Raw genomic sequence first — 15,827 nt, 5'->3', positions numbered from 1 at the left:
ATAGTACCATTCGTAGTAATCTGGGACTCTCGAATTATTTTTTCTAATACCAGGTTAAATAAGAGACACGATAGTCCATCACCCTGTCTCCAATTCAATTCTATACTAGGATTTCTTTATACAGAGTTCTGTAAACTCATGTGTATTATTTAATTCTAATGCAGATACGACACTATTTATAAGAGAAAAGTGTGGGCCCATTTGCCTCAAATTTTCTTAAAATAAACATTTTTTCTTTCAAATAATTTAAAAAATAAAACATAATTTTTGTAAGCTATTTATTATCCATAGGTGATTAAATTACAAACTTACTATTACATATTTTATACTGTATGTTCATTTATTTAATCAACTGAACATCAAAAATCACAATATTCAGATACTTGTACAAAACTTACTGTTTTAGTATTAACTCTATCTTCAGACTTAATCAGCAAGGCTTCCCAAAATGTATTCTAGGACATTGAAACCTTTTTATTGTTAAAAACGTTTCACTCAGTCATTTGATCCTAAGTCTTGTAGAGTTACATTATTTCTAAAAGGTTTTTTGATATATCTTTGATCAAGTTTTATATAAAACAACACAATGAAGAAAGATAAACAAAATGTTTTCTAGCACTATACTTTATTCCAAAATACCAACGTAATACCTAGCAGACTAAAAGTTGAGCTTAACTTTTCGTTATTATTTATAATAAACAATTGGTTACGTTTACATTAATTGACATCATTTTTGATATGACCAGCATTTCAGTCTTATCTAGAGCGGCATGAATTGACAATTCCTAGATTTTCCTAGGTCTTCCCAACTGAAGAGTTGACAATTCCTATGGCATGTAATGGAATAAAGTATAGAGACTATCTTTTTTATAACTGAAACATATACCAGATAGAGCAGCGGTTCTCAACCTTTTTGAGTAATGTACCACCTACAGATATTTTTATTATTTTTGGTACCACCTATATATTTTTAAATTGTATTATCAATACTTACTAAGTACTACTATTTTAATTTTTTCTGTTTTTGGTGTACCACCGCCAATAATGATATGTACCACCAGTGGTACATGTACCACAGATTGAGAACCTCTGAGATAGAGGTATTAAATACTTAAACATTTATAGACTTACAAGTAATCTAAGAGACTCATTAATATTTAGCTAAGCGGGTTGCTACTGTTTTATGAAATAATCCTTTGTTTATGTAATTTCACATCTTTAACAATCCGCTGACTATGATTATAGGTCACGTGGTACACTCTGACGTCGCGGAGGACGATCTTATGTGCGATTTACAAACACAAGAGATTATTTAAAATTTTACTATTAATTTTGTGCTATGAATTTTCAGACTGAAAAATGAAGATTTTAAGACTAACAACCGAAGTGTGACGTCACGACTGTCATATTGTTATCATCACTTTGTAAACAAAGGTTGAAAAACCAGGATTTGCCAATTTCAACCGTTTTTAATTCCTATAAAGTTGAAATATTGCTTCTGCTGCTTTTTCTGCTTAAGTATAGTGTTTGTAAGATACTACCATCATAATTCGGTCTTAAATTTCTATGAAATATAGTTTTTTAGTGATATTCACCAAACAAAGGTTAGGAACTTTTGTGAACCATTGTATTTTGTATAATAAAACCGGTTTTGTGCTTTGACCAGGATTGTAAATACTATAGTGAAAGAGGAATATGTAGATTCTTTGTGTTTCTAAAGGATCTGGTTGAAAAGAAGGGGAGGATTTCATTACTAAGGTAAGAAAATATAGTGAAGAAAAAGAACTGAAAATAAAAATGTATACCATTTTTATTCAGTTGCAATGCGAAGGCAAAACAATCTTATTTTTCACTTAGAATACGGAGCGCAGTGCCAGCATTCTGAATCGACGATTTTCGACTCTTGTTGGAGTCTCATCGGAGAGAACGTAGGCCTGCTGCTCCATACTCTAAGTGACCAACACCGAGAGTTTATCCCCCACATCGCAACTGACGTGAATGGACTAGGTGACTAACGTCATCTGGCAATTGAAAGATGAAGTAGTTTTCAATCCTAATAGCAATATTAATAATATTTAAAAATATTACTAAAAGATTTTTAAATTGAAAACTTATTGGTCCATTTTCTTGGTGACACCTCCTAGACTTCTACAATATGCAAGCTAGATAGACTTGCAACCTAATGCATACACGTCAGTTGCAATGTGGGGATAAGCTTTCATGGTTGGTCACTTCGAGTATGGAGAAGCAGGCCTACGTCTCTCCGATGAGACTCAAATAAGAGTCGAAAATCGTCGATTCAGAGTGCTGGACTGTGCTCTGTATTCTAAGTGAAAAATAAGATTGTTTTGCCTTCGAATTGCAACTGAATAAAAATGGTATACATTTTTATTTTTATTAGTATTACTCCCATAGAGTAATTAGGTCCATTTTCCGTTGGAACTTTACTAAGCTGCAGACGGGGGTTGTGAATTGCATAGTGTAGAATTTATTCCCTTTTGTCTTCACTGCAACTGCAAAGTTGCTATTAGGATTGAAAACTTTACCTTTTAAAAAGAACTGAATTTATCGCCCGTGGGGGACGACATACAAATTATGGTATCATGAGAAGCACTGTCGACATGGCATATCCCTTCCATGTCAACCCACCCAACGGATAGCACCCTGCTGATTGAATATTAATAAGGCTCTTAAGAAAGATTGTAAAACCTTACATAATTTGACAGTGTACAGTAGTTTAAATAAAACATTCCTAAGAAGTGCAAAAGCGTAAGAATCACTGGAACAAGTCAATAGATCTATATAATTATATTATTATAAATCATCTTTAATTGCTCATCTGAATATTATTTCATTTACAGACAGTATCTGTATATGCAACGTTACAATAATATTTAAGATTATTTATGATTTCAACAAATTAATGGGGTTTTAAATTTCATAACGTAATAAATCTAATCAAAATCTAACAAACAAATTTTGTAAACAATTAATAATTTAGACTAAAGCCATATAACAATAAATTTCAAATCATTTTCATAAAATAAATTTCATGATGCTCTACTGCTTTATATTAAAAAAATATTTTAATGTAAAGCAGTAGAGCATCATGTTGCTTTTAAGTAATCCATTGGCATCCACTTTGGGAAAAATTCTTTTATACCTTTTACTATGTAGTTGGAACATATAACTTAACCAGTGTTTGGCATTGTGGCTATTTAGCAAGGACAGGGAGTAAGTAATCTTAACTACACTTTTCAATTTTTAACAGTCAAAATTTCACCTTTTTCAATTTTATTAAGTGGGATTACTTACTTTTAGGTTCACTGATGATGGACTGATAAGTCCAAAAACGTTTTGAACGTAATGCTTTTGGATTTTTAAAAATTTTAAATTTTTATTAAAACATACCAACACTACTCCGATGTGTGTATGTAAGTCCCGAAAAGTGCACCTTATTCTTGCACTTCGAATTCGATATTTCCAAAAACTTCGTTTAAAATTTCACAAAAAGAAGAAAAATGGCTTTCCAATTAAAATGGTAACAATGTAAAATGAAAATTAATAATAAATACAAAAATTACTTAATCCACGCAAATAAATATGAATTCGTTTTTAAAAATACAACAATATTTTCCAATCGGAATAGTTGTCAACTTACAACTAATTCAATAAAAAGCAAAAATAAAACAAAACAATACTTATTGTATGATACCGGCTTCAGATACTATTTGTAAATTATTCTTAATTTATAAAATATGAATATAGTAATCTTGAAAATACACCAAGCAGAATATTCAGTAAATCATTATTTTTAAAAACAATTGCTAATATGACACACATAGAACACAGTAAGTTGTGAGATAAAAAGAAATGAAACTAGTGGAAGTGGAAGATTTAGCGATAAAAACCTAAAAATATACGCTCTGAGCTTCGCTGGTGTCGCTACTAGCGGATTACTAATGCAACTTTCGCCGGTAATTTTTAAATTCATTATTTAATTGTTATCGCTTAATATTTACAACGCAAAAAAGTAATTAAATTGTAATCGATTTTTTAAAGATTTTCGGATACTTTCACAATTATCGTGTAGATGGCGCTTAGATTAATTTATAATTACATATCGATGGCCTGGTTAATATGGCGAAATATTAAAAAAACTTAAATTCAGTATTTAAAATGTAAGTATGTATATTTAAGGTAAAAATATACACCACAGCTTTGACCAACTAATATTTTTTCCTATTAATGTTTTTAATTTCAATGTTTTAAATTAATCACTGTGACATTTATGTCAAATTTCCACCGAACGGTCACTGATTTGTCACTACTGGCGCTCACGAAATTTTAAATATCCCCTCTACCTACGAGCTCACAGCGTATACGCTCTGAGCTTCGCTGGTGTCGCTACTGGCGGATTACTAATGAAACTTTCGCCGGTAACTTTAAATTTATTATTTAATCGTTATCGCTTAATATTTACAACGCAAAAAAGTAATTAAATTGTAATCGTTTTTTTTTAAGATTTTGCTAATCATTTAAACGTTCTATTAATGAAATATTAATTTCTTACTTAGGATACTTTCACAATTATCGTGTAGATGGCGCTTAGATTAATTTATAATTACATATTACGATATATTAAAAAAACTTAAATTCAGTATTTAAAACGTAATAGCCAGGGAGGTAGTGTCAAATTTGACCGGAGCATTTTAGCATGGCTGTTTTCTTTTTATTTGGGTAGGTGTTCCAAAGCTTATTAACAAATGATGTGTCAGCTGGCCCAAAACCGGGGATTTTAGACAAAAAAGGTAAAATATGAAAGTTGATGGACAAACCCTACAACTTAAATGTCAAATATTTATATACGTTACTCAGAACATTTGATAGACTTGCTTACTTGGCTCCTACCTTTCACTTAGGAGATCCGGGTTCAAATCCTGGCGCGGAAAATTCTTTTTGTTTTTTAAATTGACATTTTATTTTGAAAAATAGTTATTTTTATAATACCACGGCATGTACACTTGGCCAGCTAACATTTTTTGCAACGTACATGATGCACCTGACGCTTTTTTATTACAATTTAAAATTCATAAATTATTGATTTATACTTTTTAATCTTTGCCACACTAGTCCAAGAATATTTTTTTATTATTAACTAGCTGACTCGGCAAACTTCGTACCGCCTTAAAACTAAATAATGTTTGAAAGTTTAATACCTAAAAATTACCAGAAAGCCAAAAAATACTAAAAAATATTGCGTACCTATACTTTTTTCTACCAAATGCATAGTTTACGATTCCATAAGGGACATAGGTACAGACAAACATTCATTTTTATGTATTATAGAGAATAGGGAAATATTTAGATTGCTATTAAAAAATGGGGGTTGGTGAGAGAAAAGTGAAAATTTAGGGTTGTATCTTTCGGTTCTACAACATATAAAATTAAGAAAAAACAGTTTGTCCAAAAAATAACAAATAATGTCTCCCTTTCCACTTAGATTGTTGGTCTTACCAACTCAGGAACCTTCAGAGGTTCATGTACAACAAATTTGCTTATTAAGATCAATCATAATATTATGACCAAAAATGCAAAGTTTGCGATTCTATAAAAGACAAATAGATTTTTTTATATTGTCTCGTAAAAATAATAAAAACGTGGTATTATAAAAATAATTATTTTTCAAAATAAAATGTCAATTTAAAAAACAAAAAGAATTTTCCGCGTCAGGATTTGAACCTGGATCTCCTGAGTGAAAGGTAGGAGCCAAGTAAGCAAAGCTATCAAATGTATTGAATAACGTATATAAATATTTGACATTTAAGTTGTAGCGTTTGTCCATCAACTTTCATATTTTACCTTTTTTGGTCTAAAATCCCCGGTTTTGGGCCAGCTGACACATCATTTGTTAATAAGCTTTGGAACACCTACCTAAATAAAAAGAAACCAGACATGCTAAAATGCTCCGGTCAAATTTGACACTATCTCCCGGGCTATAAGTGTATTTAAGGTAAACATATACACCACAGATTTGGCCAACTAATATTTTTTCCTATTAATATTTTTAATTTCAATGTTTTAAATTAATCACTTGGACATTTATATCAAATTTCCACCGAACGTTCACTGATTTGTCACTACTGGCGCTCGCGAAATTTTAAATATCCCCTCTACCTACGAGCTCACAGCGTATACATTATATTTATTGTTTCCCACCTTTAGACGTATCAGAGGAGTATGTCAATTAAAATTGTCACTGTGACAGTGGCTGTTGCCAAATTCGTCCGATGCGTCTAAATATGGGAAACAATAGAATATATATTTTTAGGTTTTTATCGCTAAATCTCCCACCTCCACTAATTTCATTTCTTTTTATCTCAAAAACTTAATGTGTTTCCCATCTGTTGCGCTATTTTGCCGGTTATTGGCGCGCTCATCACTGTATATATTAAGTATTAAGTAAATGAACACATATACACTTAATTTTCATTTGGAGTCTTCATCCTACTCCGGAGCCTCCGTCTTCTTATTCCGCAGATCACTTCACTACTACAGTCACTAACACTAGACACAGCATTACAAAGTAAACGGTACAGTGTAAAGTACAAGTCATTGTATTAGTGAAGTAGTTCTGAAACTATTTTCTTGTGAAATTTCTACGTTATCTACTATATTTCACGGGGCCATAATTTTAATTGAAAATAAACGCATTTTTAATTAAAATTAAATATGTTATAGATACCATGGTATGCTTCTTTTCATGAGCATTTTTCAGTGCGTCACAAATGATAGAAAAAAGGTAAGTCCGTGATAATATACATTTTAGTGACATGACATTTTAGTTAAATCTGACAGTTGTCAAAATTTATTTGCAATTTGGCATAAAAACAAATCATTTCTGTTTATTGCATTTATAAAATGGTATTTTCTTTGATTTGTATAGTCTTATAAATTGTACAGATTATATTCGTAGATATATTATATAATTCGAAAATAATTTTTATTTCGATTATAGCGCCATCTATTGACAACTAAAATAAATGTTATAAATGTCACCGACGAAATGTAATCACCGACGTGCGTTTTTTTCTGTCACATGCAATTTAACGCGTTAGAAAGAAAACCAAAAACTGTAACGCACTGAAAGATCCTCATGAGAAAAAGCATAGTGAAGTGATCTAGTGACAGAAAACTGAAGACCCGGAATAGGTCCTGATGAAAACTTCAGAGAAGAGGTTGAAAGCTCCTTTCGATCCAACCCGGAAACTAGGTGACATATGAACGCATGCGTACAGCTTAAAAACAATCACTAAAGTATTACATGTGTCTAAATATTTTCTTGGTGTATTTTAGTAATATATTTACAACAGCAAATGCTTATACGGCGATGGACAAGAGTCTGGAGAAAAATTCATAAAACAATTTATAGCGCTTTGGGAAAATACCAAATTTAATAACTCTAAAAATCTTTTTCTGTTTCCAGACTTATGCCCATCGCTACCTCTATAAATTAGGGATACCTATATAGTTAAAACAAAATCACAGTGTAAATTTCAAACAAAGGTAAGTAAAACAATTATAGTGGAAGTCACATTGAGATGGCAGTGTACGGATATAGGATAACAGTGTTGCCAATTCTACTGCCATTGTAAAACTACATTTTTAAAATAAGCAGGGCCAAACTCAAAAAAAAAAGTTCACAAAAGTGTAGTATTTTTCTATTTTACATTCATAAATATTTCCCAAATTATAATAGGGAACTTGCACATTTTTTTATTACATAATAATGTGCAGTTTTGTTTAAAAATGAGATTTCCAAAATTTCACGCTTCAAAAACTCGTAATAACTTAGAAATACATATTTAAAGTCTTCTGCGGTCTAAAATAGTTCAAACGACCCGTGACGTCACATAGTTTTACAATAGTTATTATTATGGTTATATTTCGCTGTGTCTAGGTACACGCTAACGTGTACGCAAATAAAAAAGTTAGGTACACGCGAATTAAACTTCATCAAGCCAGTGACGTCATTATTTAGCGTGCGCAGTAACTGTATATTTTGGTACATGCTAATTTGATATATTTAGTGTTTGTTTGGTAGAAAAATATTTGTTAAGGGAAGGGAAGCAGAACTATTCAGATGTTTCAAACTTAATTGTAATAAATCAATGTATATATAAAAGTATATATTTAGGTTAGCAAAATAAATATATGTATTTTGTTGACATGACACGTACAAAATATTGTTAAAGTAATTTTTATACGTAAGTTAATTATTATAATCAACTATTCTAAATGGGAAATAAGCCACAATTTAACTAAAAAAAATGATTTTATTAACGTTTCGACGTCCAAATCGGATGTCATTGTCAAAATACAAAAATTAGTCCGATTAAATAAATTATTAGAAAAAATTTTTTACTAAGCAACATTTGTTTAATTTAATAATATTTTGTATTTTGACAACGACGTCCGATTTAGACATCGAAACGATAATAAAATAATTTTTTTAGTTAAATTGTGGCTTAGTTTCCATTTAGAATAGTTGATTACAAAAATGCCACAGGGAAATAGCTTGAGAACAAGTTAATTATTATTGTGAAAGCTTTAGGTCTTCCTTTTATTTTAATTTTGGACGGTAATACTATTTCACTTATAACTAAAAAAATATATATTAATTTATAGTCTCTTAACTTTTTCATACTGTTTTAAAATGTTGTTAAACTCATTAAAACAACTAAATAATTGTCCACACTGCATAGTTAATTTAAAAACAAACACTAAACAAATAAAAAATAAGAAATCTCTTTACAAAAAAAAAACAAATTCCAACACTCTGACACTCTAACTTTTTTATTTGCGTACACGTTAGCGTGTATCTAGACACAGCGTTATATTTAGGTATATTCTTCTTCTCCTTCTTTAGTTTATTGGCCTCCACCTACTTGGGTATTTGGCCAGGTCGTCGTCGGGGAATAAAGGAAAAATATTTATATTCTAATGACATTTATCGTATAATATATACCAGTTTGTTGAGATTGGAGTTTGATACAGTTTTTGAAGGAAAGGAAAGAAGGTTTACTATTGAAAATAAAACCATTTTGTAAAAGTACAAATTTTCTATGAATAGTTCAAACGATCAAAAACACTTTTAACGTCACATAACTGTATTTTTTACTGACGTTTATAATGTCTAATTTAAAATTATATATACAATTGGTGTAGAATGTAAACATACAACGTTGTGACGTCACGACGCGTTTTGGGGTGGCTGGTATAAGTTGAATTTTTAGTCGTCTTTAGGGGCCAAACGAAAAACAAACAAAACTTTTTTATCTTTGATACAGGTTCTAAATTATGTTCTGTTGTGATTTATAACATTTTTTTCGAATTTAAAATTTTATGCAAGTTCCCTATTCTTTTATAGGAGCCGGCCCATAACGTAGATTAAAAACTTTGACAACATTGTAGTTATTTCTGCCATATAGAAACCACAGGCGTATCTCCGTAACGCTGCCATCTGAATGTGAACTTCAGTATAGGATTTTAGAATATCCGCGAAAATTTTGATTACACGATAATATTTGGAGGTTTTATTTGTTTAGGTACAGCTACAACAATGCCCTTCTAGAAAAACTTAAATTTATTTGATCTGTTTTGTGATTAGATGATGGGCCCTGAAAATAATTATACGCAACAAAAAAGAATATAGCCTTAAGTTTAATGCTAATCTTAGAAAATAAGAAATTAAATAAATGAAAAAAATTAAATAAGAACTTAATTTAACTTAAATTTAATTAAATTATTTTAATGTGACAAATTCATTTTTGACGTAGGTTGGTTAATTTACTTAATTAAATTCAAATGAATTTAATTTCAGTTAATTTTAAATCAATTAGATTTAAACTAAATAAGGATTTAAGTAAATATACCTTAATAGAAACGAGAAGGAACGCTATGTCAATATAGGAGGACCGATAAAAAAGACATCTCATCGGGCAGCCTACGAGACGCTAAATGTATTGGTTCCATAAAATTTTATCTAGGTTTTGTATAGTAAACCTAATTTTTCAGCTGTTTTTTATATGCCAGGGTCCCGCGTACCAAAAAAAGTTTATTAATAGCAAGCTGACAATTTGTTAATAGCTTAATGGTGTTTACTCGGACAAACTTTGATGTATGGGAACAATGGAACAGGGAAAGTTTTAATTGTGGAACAGGTTAAAAATTTGGAACGTCAGACCACGAAAACGTCACATGTATTTTGTCCGACAGAACTTACAATTGATTTGTTACCCTTTCATTAAACTGTCATGCAAAAATCAGACTGTTATATTTATCATCAACCGGGCATTTTAATAAGTCCGACACATGGAACATGTCAAATGACAGGAATTATATTGGTGATAAATAGCAGGCTGATTTTTGCATGAGAGAATAATGAAAGGGTAAAAAATCAATTAGAAGTTCTGTCCGACAAAATAAATGGAGCGTTTTCGTATCTGACTTGCCAAACCTGTAACCTGTTCCACAATTAAAACTTCTCCTGTTTCAGTGTTGCTGTACATCAAAGTTTGTCCAACTAGACACCGTTAAGCTATTAACAAATTTTCAGCTTGCTATTAATACGTTTTTTTTTGGTACGCGGGATCCAGGCCTATTATGCCTACCAAGGATTTCAAGTTGATTTTTACAAAGGGAATATAGACAAAAAATTAGGCTAATTGTAATTCCTTTTTTAACGCATATGTCCAATATTAAGGACACATACAAAGAGAGAAGTGATAAGGCTGCTAATCATCTCAATGAACTATTTTTTAATAAAAATGGTGTTACATATACCTAAATACACTATTATTGCATATATTTGTAACCTTGGATACCTAATACATATAAAAATTGACATATTTCAAGGAAATTATAAAAATGTACAACCAAAATTATAAAGCTAGAAAACAGAACTACATAGTTGGCTGTTGAGTAAGTTTGCGGTTCGATAACAGAGGGGGTTGGTACTGACTTAATTTTATTTTGTTATATTGGTACACTCTACATATGAACATATGTGAAGTTTCATTTCAATCTGTCAATTCATTATTTGTTTACAAGCCCTTTAGTAACGAAGTGTCACAGTATTTTTTTACATTGGAAAAAATCAAGTATCGTGCAGTGATCGAATTTTTATTTTTGGAAGGTTTAAAAGCAAAGGAAATTTATGAACGAATGTTGAAAGTGTATAAGGACTCTTCGCCTTCAATCAGTACAGTAGAAAGATGGGTTCTTGAAATTAGTAGAAAGATGGGTGCAAGCCTTGAAGACAATCAACGTCAAGGACGTCCAAAAACAGAAACAACACCAGAAGTCGTAGAACAAATACTGGATATCGTACTGGGAAATCATCTAGTGACTGAAAAAGATTTAGTAGAAGCTCTTGGCAGTGTTGTCTTGTTGGGCAGTGTAAGCAATATTTTGACTGAAGTATTAGGTTCCAAAAAGCTGTGGTCACAATGGGTGCCGCATTCGCTAACAAACAATGTAACAAATACCCATTCGAATGCGACTTTCTCAGCAACATTTAAAGCGTTTTCGAAAGGATAAAGTAGATTTTGTTCGTCGATCCATCACTAAGTACGAGAATTGCGTCTATAACCATGATACTGAATCAAAAGAAGAAGCTAGTGAGTGGTGTGAGCCTGGATCTTAACTTCGAAATGAGTTCGTTCGTGTCCAGAAACCGGCCAAGAAGGTATTAGCATCAGTTTTTTGGGATTTGAAAGGAATTATGTTTGTAGATTACTTACAAACTATTAAAATAATAAATTCTGAATATAGGCTATTGATTATGTATTTTAGAATGGAACTACAACGTTAACGGGGTTTTATTGTTTCATATAGTCAATGGACCTCTAACTATGAAAAAACCGCTGAGTGCTACCATTTAAAGGGGTGCGTTTTTGAGAAAGGGGTGAATTAGTCCCTAGGCACAGGGTGAATTAAGGTGAGTTCTATGCACTTTTGATGCAAACACGTCTACAGCAAAATTGTTTAAGGTTAAATTTACTATCGAATTGTCAGATTTTAAAGTCAAACGTATTTTTTTACAAAAATATATTCAAAAGAAAAGCAAGAAAAAATCACGATAGATAGCAATTTTGTTTTTACCCCATAACTTTTTTCCACGGGGATATAGGTATAGGCATTGCTTCACAGAAAAAACCTCCATCCTTCTTCTTTAAAATGCCGTTTGTTAGAAGTCCCTATGATCCAGAGTTTCCAAAATATGATTTTTCAAAGTTCGCCACTTACAGCGATTTTGGGACATTTTCCTTGTTACTTCGCAAAGATTGTTCTGTAATTTTTTTCTGAGCAGATTTAGGTATATGCAATGCTACATTTAATATGAAGAAAAGTCAATTACCTTGAAAATGATCTACTGCAGAAGGCCGTATGACTGTTTTTAAGCAAGATATTGTTTTTCAAAATTTTTACTTTTAATGATTTTTGATATATTTTACGATTATTTTTAAATTTCTCATTATAACTTTTTTATTGTATATTTAGGTATATACGTTGTACAATAAAAAAGAAACCTTATTTTCTTTACTTTACAACGGTGTATTGTAAAAAATTCTAGGCCTATTTTTAAACAAGATATGCTTTTTCAAAGTGTGACATATACACATGTAATAGGTCCCACTAAGTCGAAACTATATGGAAAACTTTTTTATTATTAACTTTATGCAAAAAAGTTATTCTTTATAAAATGCTCTGCATACTCTAAAACCTAAGATGCAATCATCAGATATAAAATTTTATCAATATTGTACGAGGTATGTTAAAAAATATGAATTTCGCTCAAGAGTAAAGTACCTTTATATTTCACAATATCGAAAAGTGTTATTAAGAAAAGATATTTGGAATTAAAAGTTATGTTATAATATGCAATTATATTCTTCTATATGAAAAAAATAAAAGAATTTAAAATTTTTCTCAAATTACGGATACACTTGGATATCCTACGGATATCTTCTTTAAAAATGGTCCTAGAATTTTTTGCAATACACCATTTTAAAGTAAAGAAAATATGCTTTTCTCTATTTCACAATGTATATTATGTACAAGATCATAATGAAATTTTTTAAAAATAATCATAAAAAATACCTTGAAAAAGCATAACTTGCTAAAAGTAGTCGCACAGCCTTATACAATAGCAATAGACCATTTTAAAGACAAGACTTTTATTTCTACTAAATGTACCATTGCATATACCTAGAAATGCGTTGAAAAAAGTTACAGAACAATGTTTGCGAAATAATGGGGGAAATGGCCCAAAAATGCTGTGAGCGGCGTACTTTGAAAAATCCTGTTTCGGAAACTATAGATCCTAGAGACTTCTGCCGAACGTCATGTTAAATAGGAAGGAGGGAAGTTATTTTTCGCTAAAGCAATGCCTATAGTATTTTTACTACAAAAACGTTATTACGTAGGTCAAAATTTTTGACGTAAGAGAACTGTCAAAATATTAGAATGTGACTTTTCATTATTGCTATGTTTATTATAAACACGGCAATAATGAAAAGTCACATTCTAATGTTTTGACAGTTCTCTTACGTCAAAAATTTTGACCTACGTAATAACGTTTTTGTAGTAAAAATACTATATACCTATGTCCCTGTGGAAAAAAGTTATGGGGCAAAAAACAAAATTGCTTTTTTTCGTGTTTTTTTCTTGCTTTTGTTTTGAGTATATTTTTGCAAAAAAAGATATTTTGCACTTAAAAATGTAATACTTCGACAGTAAATTTAACCTGGAACAATTTTCCTGTAGACGTGGTTGTACCAAAAGTGCATAGAACTCACCCTAATTCACCCTGTGCCTAGGGACTAATTCACCCCTTACTCAAAAACGCACTCCTTTAAATGGTAGCACTTCGCGGTTTTTTCAAATTTAGAGGTCCATTGACCATATGAGACAATAAAATCCCGTTAACGTTGCAGTTCCTTTTAGCTCTCTTATTTTGAACATAGTCAATAACCTAATATTATTGTAACCTTTTAGACCAGCTGAGGGAAAAAATTCGTGAAAGAAGACCCGGTCTGCAGAAGAAAAACATCCTTTTTCATCAGGACAATGCACCGTGTCATATGAGCATTTTGCAAATTGTTGAACCATCCACTGTATTCACTACATTTGGTCCCTAGCGACTTCCACCTGTTTCAATATCGAAAAAAATTCATGCGTGGAAAGCATTTTTCAACAAATGATGAGGGTATAATAGCCGTGGAAGCGTATTTTGCAGCCCTTCCACTTCAGGAATGGAATTCATAAATTGGAATCTCGCTGGAACAAGTGTATTGATGTTGAGGAAGACTATACTGAATAATGAACTGTGTTTCAAACCATAAAATTGTGTTTTTCTTACCGAACCGCAAAATTACTGAACATACTGTTAATAAGGGCGCCAATGATGCTGTTAAAAAATGAAAGAAACTTTATAAGTACAAAAACCCAAAAGCTATCTGATACCCCAAGGCTATCAGAGATTCGCTACGCGAACAAACTTTTAAAAATCTTTATTGCTCATGCGTAAAGACATCAGCATTAAAAAATATACAAGAGCACATTCATAAAAATACCCAATAGTTCTTGTATATTTTCTACATCATCATCATCACATCGAAACACAAGATGTATAATTAATATTCCCGATAGATCTTTGAGCATTGTTAATATTAGTTAAGATAATAAATATTTACTTATTGTCACTATCTGGCTGATATTAAGTAGGAGGATCTTTGCAAATCCTTTGAGCCATTTCTGCTAACGGTTCTAGTTCTTTTCTATTAATTAGTTCAAATTCCGTCACGAAGTAGTAGAAATGCTTGTAACATGTGTTCACGTGGGCTTCCTAAAACAAAGTTAAGTTAAAATTGAACTTATTCTACAACAACAGAAGAGTCAATAATTAAGATAAGCTATATGTTTTCTCTTGGAAAAGCATATAAGGCAAGGAGACTGTAGACACCATCTCTCCTAAACATGTCTTGTCTTGTCCTTCCAGAACATTGGCGATCAGTCGCCTTTTTACTTTGGCAGAGTATTATGAGAAACAATAATTTTATGAACAACTTGAGTTTTACAGACCACATAGTCCTTATTTTAGACCAGGTAGATCATGCATGCCACTTCTTTAAGACCTTCAGAGCTCTTGTGCACGAGTGGATCTTAAAATTAACTTTTATAAAACACAATACATGACCAACCTTTTACTGGCCAAAAACATTTTAAAGTGTGGCACGTAAATTGTATAAGTGTATACCTATAAGTATCTGGGCCACGAGATTAAATTAGGAAGAGACAAGCAAACGACAGAGTTAAAAAGGATAATAAGTATAACATGGACAGTTTACGGAAAACCAACGGAAGTCTTTAGATCAGATAGTCCCATATGCTTAAAAAGAAAGATCTTTGATCAATGTGTACTCCCAGTTCTAACGCATGAAGCAGAAGCATTGGCCTTTACCAGAAAAGTAATAAATACAATACAAGTGGCACAGAGAGCAATGGAGAGGTAAATGTTGAATATATTCTCTAAAAAACTGGTCTTACGGACACTGTTAAACTAATTAATAATAGTCTCCCGTTTTATACCGCACGCGGCTTTGGGAGTATAGCAGGGTAGTCTGCTATATCTAGGGACTACGGTATACAAGGAAGGTAACAGGGCCAGTGCTACGCTTCAACCGCCTATTATTACCCCTGGTTTTACCCAAGGTACTCATTTTATTCAGGCTGAGTCGACCTGGGGCCTATAAACATTTTAA

General features: G+C 31.4%; 1 protein-coding gene across 1 annotated transcript in view; it reads right to left on the bottom strand.

Annotated features, from left to right (window-relative positions):
• Positions 1 to 263: 263 nt before the first annotated feature.
• The window catches only part of LOC114328681 (MOB kinase activator-like 3), a 36,348-nt gene continuing 20,784 nt past the window's right edge, over positions 264 to 15,827 (bottom strand). The window contains exon 4 of the mRNA XM_028277601.2: positions 264 to 14,911. Coding sequence (XP_028133402.1) covers positions 14,783 to 14,911 — 129 coding nt within the window. The 3' untranslated portion in view covers positions 264 to 14,782. The remainder of the gene's footprint in view (positions 14,912 to 15,827) is intronic.

Source organism: Diabrotica virgifera, chromosome 3 (assembly GCF_917563875.1).
Source record: "Diabrotica virgifera virgifera chromosome 3, PGI_DIABVI_V3a".
NCBI classification, from domain to species: Eukaryota; Metazoa; Arthropoda; class Insecta; order Coleoptera; family Chrysomelidae; genus Diabrotica; species Diabrotica virgifera.
This window is presented reverse-complemented; position numbering and strand designations above follow the sequence as displayed.